At 32.7% G+C, this 14420-nt stretch overlaps 1 protein-coding gene and 1 long non-coding RNA gene across 3 annotated transcripts in view; one reads left to right on the top strand and one right to left on the bottom strand.

Annotated features, from left to right (window-relative positions):
* Positions 1 to 519: 519 nt before the first annotated feature.
* The window catches only part of LOC118183488 (tyrosine 3-monooxygenase-like), a 125300-nt gene continuing 111399 nt past the window's right edge, over positions 520 to 14420 (bottom strand). Inside the window, exon 13 of one of the 2 annotated variants that reach the window (XM_085817346.1) lies at positions 520 to 1215. In XM_085817346.1, coding sequence (XP_085673472.1) covers positions 1047 to 1215 — 169 coding nt within the window. In that variant the 3' untranslated portion in view covers positions 520 to 1046. The remainder of the gene's footprint in view (positions 1216 to 14420) is intronic. The other variant, XM_085817347.1, reaches the window with a different exon arrangement.
* LOC146997321 (uncharacterized) overlaps positions 6387 to 14420 on the top strand; it is a 93939-nt gene continuing 85905 nt past the window's right edge. The window contains exon 1 of the long non-coding RNA XR_015041334.1: positions 6387 to 6678. This is a non-coding gene — a long non-coding RNA (uncharacterized LOC146997321). The remainder of the gene's footprint in view (positions 6679 to 14420) is intronic.

The following is a 14420-nucleotide window of genomic DNA, read 5'->3' on the forward strand; positions in this document are numbered from 1 at the left end:
TATAAATTAAGCTTATATTAAACTGTCTGAGAAAAATAATGGGGCTTCTTTCTTAAAAGAAAGCAAAGTCTGCTATTATTGTTAGGAAGTGTGTGAAAATTTTTTAAAGTACTCTTTTTATATTAAAAGTTGTAAGTTGTAAAAATGCTTTTTATATGCAATTTTCTATCATTTGCATGTGTGAATTTGTGGCTGCATTTCAAAATTCTAGATGGTATATAAAATTTGTTCGCTATTACTTTTGTATATATATATAGAGAGAGAGAGAGGAAGTGCTTTTGTTACAGTAAAAATTCTTCTTTTCTTAAACAATTATCTTTGAGTATGCTACATCAACACAGCTGGATTATGGAACAGTGACAGTTTAAATTTTGATGCACATTTCCAAATATCTAGAACTTTTGTAGCATAAATTGTTTTTTTACAGTATCCTAATAGGAAAAATCAAGTCTCCTGTTTTGATGTCAGGTAGTCATGATGGTTGAGGAAATGAATAAGGTATTCAGTTTACCTGTTAGGGAAATTTTATCAATTGTTTCTCTGTATCAAATTTTTTCCATATATGGTATGTTATTAATTTATGTGTGAGCAATCGTTGAATTAGAACAACTTTCTGATACTGGGTAAAATAAAAAAAAAAAATGGAGTATTTTTTTATTTGAAATAATGTTTTGTTTTGTTTCAGGTGATCAGTGGTGTGTGCATGCCCATGATCACGTGGTAAATTGTTGCTATACAGTAGGCAAGTCGGTTACCAATTTTTGGTAAACTTTCAAATAGGATACTTCAAAGCGTTTTAAACATCTTTAATAAAATTGGTTTAAAAGGCTTTTTGTTCTGTGATGTATTTATGCATCATCTTTAGAGTTGGCATAATCAGTTAAAATTATTTTTCATAATTATATGCTGGAATCTCAGAATTGATGGATTTTTTAGAGCTGCTATAAATAGATTTGAATATATTTTATCAAAACTGATACATAATTTTTTCCTTATATGAACTTACAAGATGAATAAAAATTGGAACAACATAGTTTACTGCATAATTATATATATTTTAGCCGTCGAACAGCATTATTCAGAATTAGGATTTTTGATCGAAGGTCATCAGATATCTTCTCTGCTTTTTTCCAAGAATCTATTTCAATAATGGATTCAGTGAAAGGATCATAAATCATATCATAATGCCGATGTATGTGGTTATTAACATAATTCCTATGAGAAGAAAGAAAATTTATTAAAAAATGAACTTCTTTTAATTTATAAAGCATGTCAAATAATAAATTATTTAGCATACTCAGTTTTGTGTATTTATTTGTAAGGAGGAGATGAACATACTGTGTTTGATTAATATAACAAATATAAAATGGTTAATTGCACCTGTAGCAATATTAACCTTTAAGAGACGGGGCAGTTTGGAAAGGTTTCACTTAAAAAGACTGGAAATTCAAATGCATTTGCACCTTCCTTTTAGTTGCCATTGTAAAGGGAAATTACTACTCTTTTGCAACTTTTCCTGTAGGTTGCCTTTGTTAATTTTCAGATAAGAGACTAGGGAATAATATGAATAAATTTGTTGAATTTGCTCTCTTTCCTGCTAGGGAAACATATTATGGTGAGATTTCGTAGCTAAGTAATTGTCATATGTTGGAATATTAACTTTTGACATTGCGTCATAATGAAAATGCGCCTTAGCAGCAAATGCACACCTATAACCAGTTCATAGTTTATTCCGTTTTTATTTGTTTCCAAACTGAATTTAGTTTAGAATTACATGTACTAATTAGCATTTTTAATTTATACTCGAAAATGATGTTTAACTATTTGTTTCTTGTATAAATCCACAGTTCGCTTTCATTAGTTTCCAAGCATTGTGTAACAGCTTATATTTATATATCAAACAAATCCCGTTGTATTTTTCCTATATTAGTTTCATTTACCTTTTTCATTAGTATTCTTATTCAGTTTAATTTATTGATTCCCCCCCATTGTATCGTAAGTTATTTCATCTTTCAACTACATTATTGTTCGTTCTTTCTTGGAGTTTTGTGATAAAAGCTTTTTTTATCCTTTAGCAATTTTTTTTTTAAATTGTTTTCTTTTACTTTAAAAGATTTTATTGATTATATTTTCATTGCATTGCACTCCATTGCATTTTGCATGTTTCAAACAGCAATATTAAATACAAAAATTACAATAAAAAGCGGAAATATAAAGAAAAAAAAACATTTTTAATGACACTGAAAAGTTGGTGAAATTAATACTAATGTAAAATTGCTAAGATTTCACTGCTGAGGGAAACGAAAGGGAATTTACGAAACCCCACAATTGGGAGGCGCGAAGGTCATCTCGTATAAGTGGCAAGAGACGTTATTCAGACAATGTCTATCTCCACACCCTGAAGGATGGAGGTGAGGGGAATTTGCTGGCTGATATTTCGGCCACAGCCGTCTTTTTGAGACACTGCAGCTCTGGCCGATTCTTAGGCCATCCGTCTTTTAAAGGTTAAGATTATTTATTTATTTATTGTTGATTGTTTTAAGAATGGATATGTTAAGTAAATCAAAATAGTAAAATAAAAACATACTAACATTTTTTATGAAAATATCATAAATTACTGTTATCAATATTAGTTACACAAAGAGCTACATTTACGTAAGTAATTAGAATAGTAGGCAAAAAAAGCAACCACCTTAGGTTGGCTAGATTTTGAATGCAATTACTAATTTTATTCAAATTTACACTAATTTTAGGAATTTTTTGTAATTCAATTTTAAATTCTACATTAGCATATTTTTCTTTCAATTATTCAACCCACCTGTTGCTGAGCGGTAAAGTCGCTGAACACTGGTAGTTCGGTCCGAGGTTCAAATCCTGCAAACAGGCTGGCTGCATGGGCGTTTTCGTGGTTTTCCCCATGTGTAACATGTATACGAGCCAGTTTCCCTTAGAAAGTCCTCCACGAAGGCATCCCTCTCCTTAGGCAGATAGCCCTAGTGTGCTTTGCCGTAATCTCAATAACCAAACCAAACTTTCAATTATTCATGCAGATATTTTTTAAAAAATTGCCTTTTCAATATATGCATCTCAAAGCAAATTCATAAAAATGCATTTTTTGAAAGCATTACATCATGAGATTGACTTGCCCCATAAAATTATAGTGATTGATTTTATTGCAAAGAATCTAGTACAAAGAACTGATGTAAAGTTCCATATAAGAATTACTCTGTTGACATTAGCTATAACACACATTATGCTATTAGTACAAGAAGGGAGAATGCTGGGTGTTGTATTGCTTAGCGACCACAAATTCACAGCCCTTTACTTAACAGTTTAAGATTGTGTGATAAAAAAAATGGTTTGCAAGGTTTATGTTTATAATTCCAGGTTGTGTTCTTAGTTTACCTATGCTACTACTCTTACTTTATCAACTTCCATTAAGAAGCAAATTTGTTAATATATTCTGAGAGTGTAATAGAGTATCTGATTAGAGATAGCCTTTAGCAGCTATCTCTAATCAGATACTCTATTACACTCCCTGCTACTGAATTGAATATATCAGTTTTAGATTTGCTGCCACCATTGGTTCTTCAAATATTTATGTGTGTGTTACTTTGGTATTTAATATTTTAACTAGACTGGTATTTTTTTTTTTTTTTTTTTCCTATGTTTTCTGTAAGTGGTGGCTTTTAAGCTTCCGTTACTGGTAACTTGTGTAAAGGCCATGCTGAAAACTCGTTTATTTTAATCAGAGTTTGTTTTACTATGCTTAGAAGGTATGCCTGTCTGTGTGTACTATTCTAGGAGTTGGTATTTAAGATAGTAGTGAAACAAATTTTAATTCGAACTTATAAAAACAGTCTAATCAATTTTCTAGAATAATACACAAATATATAAAGCTTGGATGCAGCTATGATAAGTTTGTTCTTAATATTATTGTGGCATGTCCTAATACATTCTGCAAGAGCATGCAGATTTGCCAAAACACTAAATATTCAGTGATTATATATACATGTCTAACAACAGAGAGAAATTGCATAATTAAATGGCTTCTGCAGTAGAGCATAAGCCATTAATGCACACTCTTCTTAGCTTAAAAAAACTAGAAACAAGAGATAAAACATGCAAAATTAAAAGTATGAAAACTGTACCAACATAGCAAGTATAGGGTGCCGATTATAAAATCACCTACTGAACTGTTTGCAAGAGGTCTAGTGTATCAGCTTCAGTGCTTCTGAAATGTTTGATTACTTCCTGAAGTACATGTTTAGGGATAGTAATGCCCTAATAGATGACAGGTCACATGATTATTTTGATTCCAACTACACAGTCTGGCTAAAATGTTTTAGGACTGATCTCATAAAATAACGAGTGCAGTAAAAAAAAATTTTACCAGTTATTCTACATTCAACTTTTGTGAAGTTACACACCATTTGGCGTGATCCACAAGCCATCCTGTAGTGTGCTGGATGTGCTAAAAATGTTTGTTCCAAGTTGCTATCAGTTTAAACACTGCAAAGAAACTTTTTTTTTTTTTTTTTTAGTCAAAAATGTATGAGTAACAGCTCTGTTGTGGGATGGCGCATTATCGTCTAACAAGAACAATTTTTGTTTCCATGAAAACCAGAATGCACACATGAATGCGTTTCAATAGCTGATCCACTACACCCATTAAAGACACGGCATTCTCAGTTTCTGTTCAGGAACGAATTCCTGGTGAATCAGGCCTCTACAGTAAATAAATAAAAAAGAATGTACTAGCGTCGTCATCACCAAAGATTTTTGTCAAGTTTTAGCCAATCCACTATGCACTCAGTCCCTTCGCTTCTGAATCATTAGGTGAAGTACCACGATACATCATCTGCGATGGTGTTTTTTAAAAAGTCTGGATCGCGATTTTACATATCAAGAAGATCCTGATAAGCCGCCACTCGATCATCTTTTTGTTCTGTTAATGAATGCGGAGCAAAAAAACAATTTCCTTTTCCCTAAATCCTCACCAATTATTGTACAGAGAGTTTCTTTATCAATGTTTAAATGTTCTGCAACCATTCTAATTATTAATCGACAATGTTAATGATTCAACACAACACAGACAGCTTCGATGTTCAGGTTCCCGTTCATTTGGCATCTGTAGTATCTCAAAATCTACCAGACGAGAAAATACGTTAAAACACGACTGACACTCTTCACTTAAGCGATTTTAATCATTAGAGAGGTTTCGTTAGCACTTTTGTCACTATTAAAATGAAACTTTATCGCACATCTCTGTTCCAAATACGATTCCATTACAAACATAAAGAACATTCAAACATCAAACAGTAATTTATTTTCTCTTCAACTACTCAATTCATTCTAATGCCATTAACAGACTTGAATCAAAATGGTTTTTACTACGTTGTTCATTTTGTTGGAAAGAGATGACGCTTTTCAGACAGTAATTATCCATATAAGCAGGAATGACAAGCCCTATTTATTATTGGACTTGATTGCCGTACCGTGTGTGTACTGAATCTCATTAGGACACGAATGCAAACAGTGATTTAATTGCAGTATCTGTAAGTGTCACAATTGACTGTAAATTTCCTTCTCTGACTCATACTGAGGCCATTAAAAATATAAACGTGCTATATTCATATTAAGGCCTCACAATAACCTTACTAACCTGCTGCTTATGTTTGCAGAGCCTGGTACAAAATAATGGTGGAAAAATTTACGTTCTGCAGTACTTTAGCATGAAACAGCTATCTTACGTGAGGACTCATAAATTTGTGGGCCCCCATCAGTGGTTAAGAACACTGAATACTGAGAGTCCGATTCCAGGCGGGATGCACGATTGGCTTTTCCCGTGTATATCGTGAGTACGAAACAGCTCTCTTAGAAAGTGCTTCACAAAGGCAACCTTCCACTTAGGCAGATAACTCTTGTAATCTTTAAATAACCTAAACCCAGCGAATCTCAACCGGTGGTGCGCAAAGAAACAAAATATTGTTAACTATTAAATTAAAAAATTAAATACCTCAACATCCTGTTTAAGCTGTTTTCTCTAACACTCGTAAATTTATGTGATCTGAGCTTTGTTTAAGCTAATAGCCGCTCAGAGACTTGAGCAAAATAATCCATTTTTATTTTCACAAATATTCTTGGCTATAGACATAAAATTTGTCATAAACGATGGTTTTAAAAGGAGTAATAGAAATGGATGTTGTAACGGGAAATAATAAGTTCTCATAAAAAAATAGTACGGAGTTGATCGATTTATTAACATGTCTACACTTGTTTCGGCTACCAGAGCCAAAGAATCTTTGCCAGAGCTCTCTGCCTGTCTGTGAGATATTATTTCGCAATGCGCAGATTGTATGCGCAGCTCGCATTTTGTTCTTGCATTCTTAAAACCCCTAATTGTAACTCTGTCGTTTTTACTTTTGTACTGTGTTGTGTTCGAAAGTTCAAACTACCGAATAAAGTTTAATTTACAGTCCACTCGCGTTGATGTATTCTTAGGCTTATTAATTTAAAGTTAAGATACCGCTTCGCTACATTATTTGATCGTCCTACGCCGGAGCTTCGAGAAAAACCCGCGCTTGTGAATAAGAATTCTACGTGTTCGTATTGGTGTTGATAATGCAATTTCGGTTTAGAATTCTCAAGAGTTACGCAATGGATACAGTGTACGAGGTGAGTGAAATAGTTAACGCATTTTAATTGGATTTGAGATTTCATTAGTGCTACTATTTTTGTGTTTAAAGTATTAGTAAAATCGAGAATTTAGAATATTTTCAAAATGTCAGATATAGAAAAAAAGCGAAAGATAATTTTGAAAACACAGTTAACAAAATTCATCGAGAGAATATATAATGATAACTTAGATAATGCTGAAGCTGAATTAATCGTAGAAAAATGTAAAATCTTTAAGGAAGATTTTAAATCTCTATTTAGAGAAATATATATAAATTGTGATGATGATAAAATAGATACAGTGTCTCAAAAAAGTGATGGGACACTTGTGCTTTACAAAAGGAAACTGCAATAAAGTAAATTTAAAAAACGTAAAATTTTTTGTGGGTGTGTTTCATACTTAAATTTAGTAACAATTATTACATAACATACATTTTCTCAAAATATTAAAATATTAATTTAATAAAAATACAATTGTTTAGAATGGAGCAGAAAATGGCTCACTTAAGTGATGGGACACTACGTACTATGCAACAAAAATCGTCTGAAGTAAGCAATAAAAATATCTTTTGGGGTATTTATTTTTACTCAAAAGCAATTGCCAATAATTTATAAAATCGTCTGCAGTATTTCTCTCCAGTTTGTTTTGAAATTTTTGCGTTTTTTAGCTCTGTGCAGCCATGAATGCTAAACGAAAAGAAAAACTTTGCCTGGAATTCGAAAATTAGTTATTAATTTGTATATTGAACGTGGAAAATCTATTAGAGAAACTACTGAAACAGTTAGCTTCAGTCATTCAACAGTTTTCAATATAATTAAACGATATAAAAAGAATCATATGATTCAGGATAAAAGAAGACCTGGCCGACCATCAAAGCTATCCAAAGGAATAAAGCGAATTATCGTTCGAAATATTAAAAAAAATCCAAGAATGAGTGCTGCTAAAGTTGCTGCTGATTTACAAGCATTATAGGGAGTAATTGTTAATTCTGAGACTATTAGAAGAGTAATTCGATCTACTGGATATCACGGTAGAGCAGCCAGGAAAAAATTCTTGGTAAGTGAAAAGAATAGAAAACTCACACTGGCTTTTGCAAAATCCAACATAAATAAGAATTCTGATTACTGGAATGAAGTTATATTTGCTGATGAGAGTAAATATAATATATTTGGTTCTTACGGTAGAATCTTGGTGTGGAGAAAACCCAGGGAAGAATTTCGAAAACAGAACTTGGTGCCAACAGTAAAACATGGTGGAGGAGGAGTTACGGTATGGGGGTGTATGTCGTCCGCTGCAGTTGGTAATCTTGTTTTTATTGACAGTATAATGAATCAGTACAATATATTGACATTTTAAATCAAAATTTGAAATCTTCAGCACGAAAATTGAACCTTCATAACGATTTTAAATTCTACCAGGACAATGACCCCAAGCACAGTGCTTTGAACGTTAGACTCTGGCTGCTTTATAACTGTCCTGAAATAATAAAAACACCCCCACAATTAAATCCCATAGAGAATATTTGGCAAGAATTGGAATCAAGAATTCGCAAACACACCATTTCTTCAAAACAACAATTAAAATCGGTGCTTCAAGAAGAATGGGGTAAAATCACTCCAGAAATAATAATAACGCTATAAAAAATTAGTCGAATCCATCCCAAGAAGATTAAACCATGTTTTAAAAGGAAATCCAACAAAATATTAAAACCTTTTAAAAAGTAAAATTTTTGGATAAATATTTGATGGAAAAGTAAGTGTCCCATCACTTAAGTGAGCCATTTTCTGCTCCGTTCTAAACAACTGTATTTTTATTAAATTAATATTTTAATATTTTGAGAAAATGTATGTTATGTAATAATTGTTACTAAATTTAAGTATGAAACACACCCACAAAAAATTTTACATGTTTTTTAAATTTATTTTATTGCAGTTTCCTTTTGTAAAGCACAAGTGTCCCATCACTTTTTTGAGACACTGTACTTTCGTTGAGGAAGAACAGTCGATTTTAGAGAAATTTGAGGAGGTTCACTTAAAAATTATTCGTAAGTTAAAGATGTACAAGGTCGTAAATGCAAATGGCGATAAACCTGTCGTACCTGAATCAATCTCTGAAAGTTTAAAGTTACCGAAATTATCTTTACCCACATTTAGCGGAAATTTAACTGAATAGATAACATTTAAAGATTTATTTAACGGTAGTGTTCGCAACAATCCAAATCTATCTGGAGCTCAAAAATTACAGTATTTAAAGAGTTCTTTGAAAAATGATGCTTATCACATTATTCAGTCAATTCCCATAGCTGATCAAAATTTCAGTATTGCTTGGAATTTACTAGAAGAGAGATTTTCTGATAAAAGAGAACAGATATTTGCTTTTATTAAAGGAATTCTTAACGTTTCACAAATACAAACGGAATCTGCATCCTCGATATTAAGTTTAATAGTTAACGTAAATGAAATAACTCGCTCATTGGAAATATTAGATCAAAGGCTAGATAGCCAAATCTAATATTAGATCTACTATTAGATTTGTGTACTGCTTTAATTAAGGTTCAAAACTCAAGAAATGAATTCATAAATTGTAGATGTTTACTAGATTCAGGTAGTGAAAAATCATTCAATTCGTCGGAAAACAGCTATCAATTTAGGATTGAGCATAAAGGATTCGAAGATATTAGTGTCATGCTTAGGTACTTTCAATACAACTACAAATAACAATACTTTGAATACTACTTCAACAACTGCTGGAGAAGTTGAGTTGTTGTTTACACCTCATTTTAATACTAATTACAGAATTTCAACGTCCGCTTACATAATAGACAAAATTACAGGAAACATTCCAAGTTTAACATTACCTTTGAATTTATATGAAAGTTTCGAAGATTTAACTTTAGCAGATCCTACATTTCATGAATCGGGAGAAATTGATATTTTACTTGGAGTTAATGTATTCCTTACTTTAATCAATGGCGAGGTAATTAAAAGGGGCAAAAATCTTCCATTTGCATGTTGTTCTAAGTTAGGATGGGTAATTTCTGGAACTACACATTTTGAATTCCCAAACCGTAAGCAGGTTTCAGTCAATACGCTAAACGTAAACACGGAGAATTAGTTAAATCATTTTGGGATTTGGAACAAATTTCCACATCAAAACCTTTAAAGAGGAAAGATGTGTGAAAATCATTTCGTGGAAAATTACGTGCGTAGTGAAAATGGTCGTTACTCAGTAAAACTGCCATTCAAGCCTAAAAGAAATGAGTTGGGTAATTCCAGACCATCAGCCTTTCGCAACTTTCTTAGTCTTGAACAAAAACTAATAAAAACTCCTGAAGTATATCAACAATATAAAGACTTCATGTCCGAATATTTATCACTTGGACACGTGGAAGAATTATCCGATGATAATCCAGATAAAGTAAATTTTCATTATTATATACCTTTAAAACATTCCCTTATCAAATGATACAGTAAGTCGACGAATTCATGAAATGGCAAATTCTATAAAAGAGACGTTATTCAAAAAATAAAACGCAGTATGTTGCAACTGAATGAAAGCCCTGGTATAACGATATTTGTTCAATTAATTAGTTTACGTACATTTTGAAGGAGATAAACGAATTGCCAAAGAGTATTTATTTTGTAAATCCTTCATGACAGAGCAACTGGAAATAGAATTTTCAAAGTAATTGACAATTTTGTGTCTGAGAATGATATTCCTCGGAATAAGTGCATTACCGTATGCTGTGACTGGAGTTCGGGCTTTAACAGGAAAACTTTACGGTGTTATTTCTCAAATAAAGAAAGTTGCACCTGAAACTAAATTTACTCAGTGCTCCATTCATCTTGAAGCTTTAGTATACAAAATAATTCCCGAAAATCTGAAAATCGTTTTGAATTAAGCTGTGAAAATTATTAATTTTATTAAAAACCGAGCTTTAAATTCAAGAACATTTACGATTTTATGCCAAGAGATGAGCAGTGAACATGAAACGCTTTTGTTATATTCCGAAGTAAGGTGGTTATCCAGAGGAATTAAATTTAATGAATTAAATTTAGGATTATACAAGGACAAAGTATTAAAAATTAGTTTACCATTAGAGATAAAATGAATGCAAAGATAAAAAAACGAGCTAATAATCAAAGAATTGGATAACAATATTTTAAGCTTTTTACCACTTTTAGAAAGTTTTCTAACCGAAAAAATTTGAAAATGAAAGAAAAATTAGCATCGGACATTAAAAATCATTATTTGTCATTGATAAATAATTTCAACTTGTATTTTCCCGAGGATTATGAAGAAGAAAATTCTATTAGAAATGCATTTATTCAAATATACCTGAAATTGTATCTCATGGAGAAAAACAACCTATAGAAATCCTATGATCGAGTTCAAACTGAAGATTTCAAAAATAACAAACTTTTTAGCTTTTGGCTGAACCGAAAAAAAGAATTTAAAGGCATTTCAAATAAAGCTATTAAATTTTTATTGCCTTTTTGTACAATCTATTTGTGTGAACAAGGATTTTCTTCCGTGTTACATTTGAAAAATAAATACGGAACAAAATTAAAAGTGGATCCTAATTTACGGTTAAAACTAATTGAAATAAGGCCAAACATAAAGAGTCTGATCTCTCTTAAACAGCTCCAAATTTCATTATAAATTTTAGAATTAAATTATTATAAATTAAATTTTGATAATTAAAATGGTAACGAATTTTTAATCTAGTATTTTTTATGTGTGCATATTTAATACAAATAGCCAATAGGTTGTGCAAATGGCAAAATATATTTTTTTAATATTTTGAGAAACTGAAAAATAATCATTGTAAAATGTAGTAGTGGTACTAAAGCTTTTAAATTTTTGTTTAGATGGTACGCGATAGTCAAAAGGTTGAGAACCGCTGACCTAACCTAATTTTACAATGCACACCATGACTTTTTCTCATCTGTATCTATCAGCGATACAAGACCACCTCGGCAGCCGCCCTGTTAGATCATAGCAGGCTTCCCATCACTGCACTTTATTTTCAGAAAAGGAGCAGTAATTATCGACGTTATAAGGCTGGGGAAAGCAACTTTGTGGGCCCTGACGTTTTCCCACACAGTTTATAAACAAAAAGGTAATAGGCACACTCTTCCACTCGACTACAAACAGTTTTCAAAGTATAACTATGCCTTATACATAGAATGTGGCCAATTTTTAGCCCGCAGACTATTTGCCGTTGGTTACCATACTAATATTACAAAAATGTACTGATGTATGTAAAAGTGATATCGGCGGCATCTCCCCCGGGATATGGATATAACGTTTATATAGTGGTGGAGTTACAAATTCCGTATACGATGGCCTTCATCCAAGTAATTAATTTTTTTCAGCCAAAGTTATAAATCAATACGATCTGCACTACACTACATCTTGAATCACTGCCTTGAATTACTTGAACCTTCAGTCTCGCAGCTATGGAGGCTGTAAATATAATTTTCTTTTAGTCCGGAAAATATAGCTAGAGTTGTTATGACTCCCAGTAACTGTACGGCTATGTATCAGTTGAGTCTTTACCTACGTGAGCATGAAGGAATCTAGAAAACGGGTTTAGCTATAAACCCGTTATTAATATTAGCTTTATAAATTTGCTACCTCTTCTCCAAATACTTCACGTTTTAACTTCCTGTGTCCCATCTGGAAAGGTTTATATTAAAGCTTCTTCCCATAAATGCCAGAAAGATGGACTTAACTCCTTTTTGAACGTCAGCACTATTCTCTTCAAAAGGAATTTTTCTTTGGTGCAGCTTTTTATTATCAGCAAGCTTTTCAGCCTTTCTTACATCGCTAAGTATGATTGGCCACTGCAAGATACGGCGCTAGGCTTTATGCCAACTGAGACAATTCTCTCGCCGGGCATCTGCTGATATTCTAAAAATTTTGGCCCACGATATGGTTGCTCTTCTGATGGCGGCCCTGATCACTGCCAGTGCGAGAATTAACAACTTCTGATCATATCTTCTTTGACTGCTACATATCCAGAACAATGCACTTCATCAAGTCATCTCCAGATATTTAAGTCTAGGCCAAGAATACTATCGTATATATCATGACTCGTAAAAAATAGTCCCTGACAAAATAACGTAAATACAGAGAGTCCAGAATTAAAGAACCCGATTTCAAACTGCCACAAGTGAAACCAGTGATCAGAAAATTGCGAAATTTTTTGTAGGCCTTAATGAAGGAATGAGAATTTCTATCAGCGGGGGAAAAAAAAAAAAAAAAATAGTTACAAATAGCATCACCAGAGGGCGTTTTACTTTGAAACACTGCAGTAAAAATGTAAATCTTTGTCGATGTCATGCAGCAGCTGTTATAAAACCTAAAATATTCGCGGAAACTTTGTTTTCAATGAGCTGTTGTTCTTAGTGACGATAAGTTTAAGAGAATACACTTTGTTAGTAAAATATTTTACCAAAACAGTAATTCCGCAGTAGTTGCTCTACGTAAATTTCGGACTTTGCAGGGGATTCTAAAAAGTCAAATGAATATTAAAAACCGTCAGAAATTGATGACGAAATTTGAAGAAATAGGGTCGTTTTCTGTTCGTCCTAGAAGAGGAAGAAAATCTTTTTCTGCAGAAATAGTAGGGGAGTTGCGCTTCATGTTCTAGAGGACACAGCTTCAAAATTTCAGGCTAGCACCAGTGTTCAGGCGCTGTATAAAACACGTTCAACTGTCCAGAAGATTTTGCGGAATATCCAGCGATATTACCCTTACAAACTTTCACTAGTGCACCTCCTGCTTCCGCATGATTTTGATGCTCGACTCAGGTTCTCACTTCAGCTTTTAGCTCCCTTTGAGGTGGATTCCCAATGACCCTGGAATATCCTTCGGACAGACGAAGTGCATTTTCATATGGACGGTCAGTGAATAGTCATAACTGCCGAATTCGGGAATCAGAAAATCAGAAAATTTAATTTCACGGTATGATAGGCCCATATCACATATGCATTTGTTTCATACGAACAACTGTTTCGGACAATTTCTATTTAAGAATTTTCTACGTACATTAACAACTTCTTTTCCTATCGTTAAGTGATCAGATGTACAAACATACCTTCCAATTCGCAGTTTATCCATGCATCTTAATTTTTCTGCCTAGTTTAACTATTGAAGGAAAAACGGGCGAGTTTTTTCTTCCTTTCAAAAAAAAATTGGAAGAATGTTCTTAAACGTCATTTTATAGAACAACATGTCATTAGCCGGCACTTTCGAAATGTGTGGTTACCTCGATTCCCAGACCTCAATCTATGCGATTTTTGGTGTTGGAGACTTTTAAAACATCTGGTAAGTCGTGACAGTCCAAAAACTTTACCTGATCTTAAAGCTAGCATTTCACGCCACGTTCTGAACGTTTCCCAGTCTGCTGAGATAATCGCATAGATTGTTCCACAGTTAACCGATAGCATGTTCCACAGTTAACCGATGGCATATTCCACAGTTAACCGCATCTTGCGATTTCAAATGGTAGCTGAATAGGATGACCGTCATGTGGAACATGATTTATTGTAACAAAATTTGTAAAATTGTAAAACTATTTTAAAGGTATAACTAAATGTATAATTTATTAATATAATGCCCTCTGGTGACGCTATTTGTAACTAATTTTTTCCCGCTGAAAGAAATTCTCATCCCTTCATTAAGTCCATCACAAAATTTCAATATTTTCTGATAACTGGTTTCGCTTGTAGGC

This window comes from Stegodyphus dumicola, chromosome 5 (assembly GCF_044657685.1).
Source record: "Stegodyphus dumicola isolate Sdum_Otavi_A_Nest chromosome 5, ASM4465768v1".
In the NCBI taxonomy this organism is placed as follows: domain Eukaryota; kingdom Metazoa; phylum Arthropoda; class Arachnida; order Araneae; family Eresidae; genus Stegodyphus; species Stegodyphus dumicola.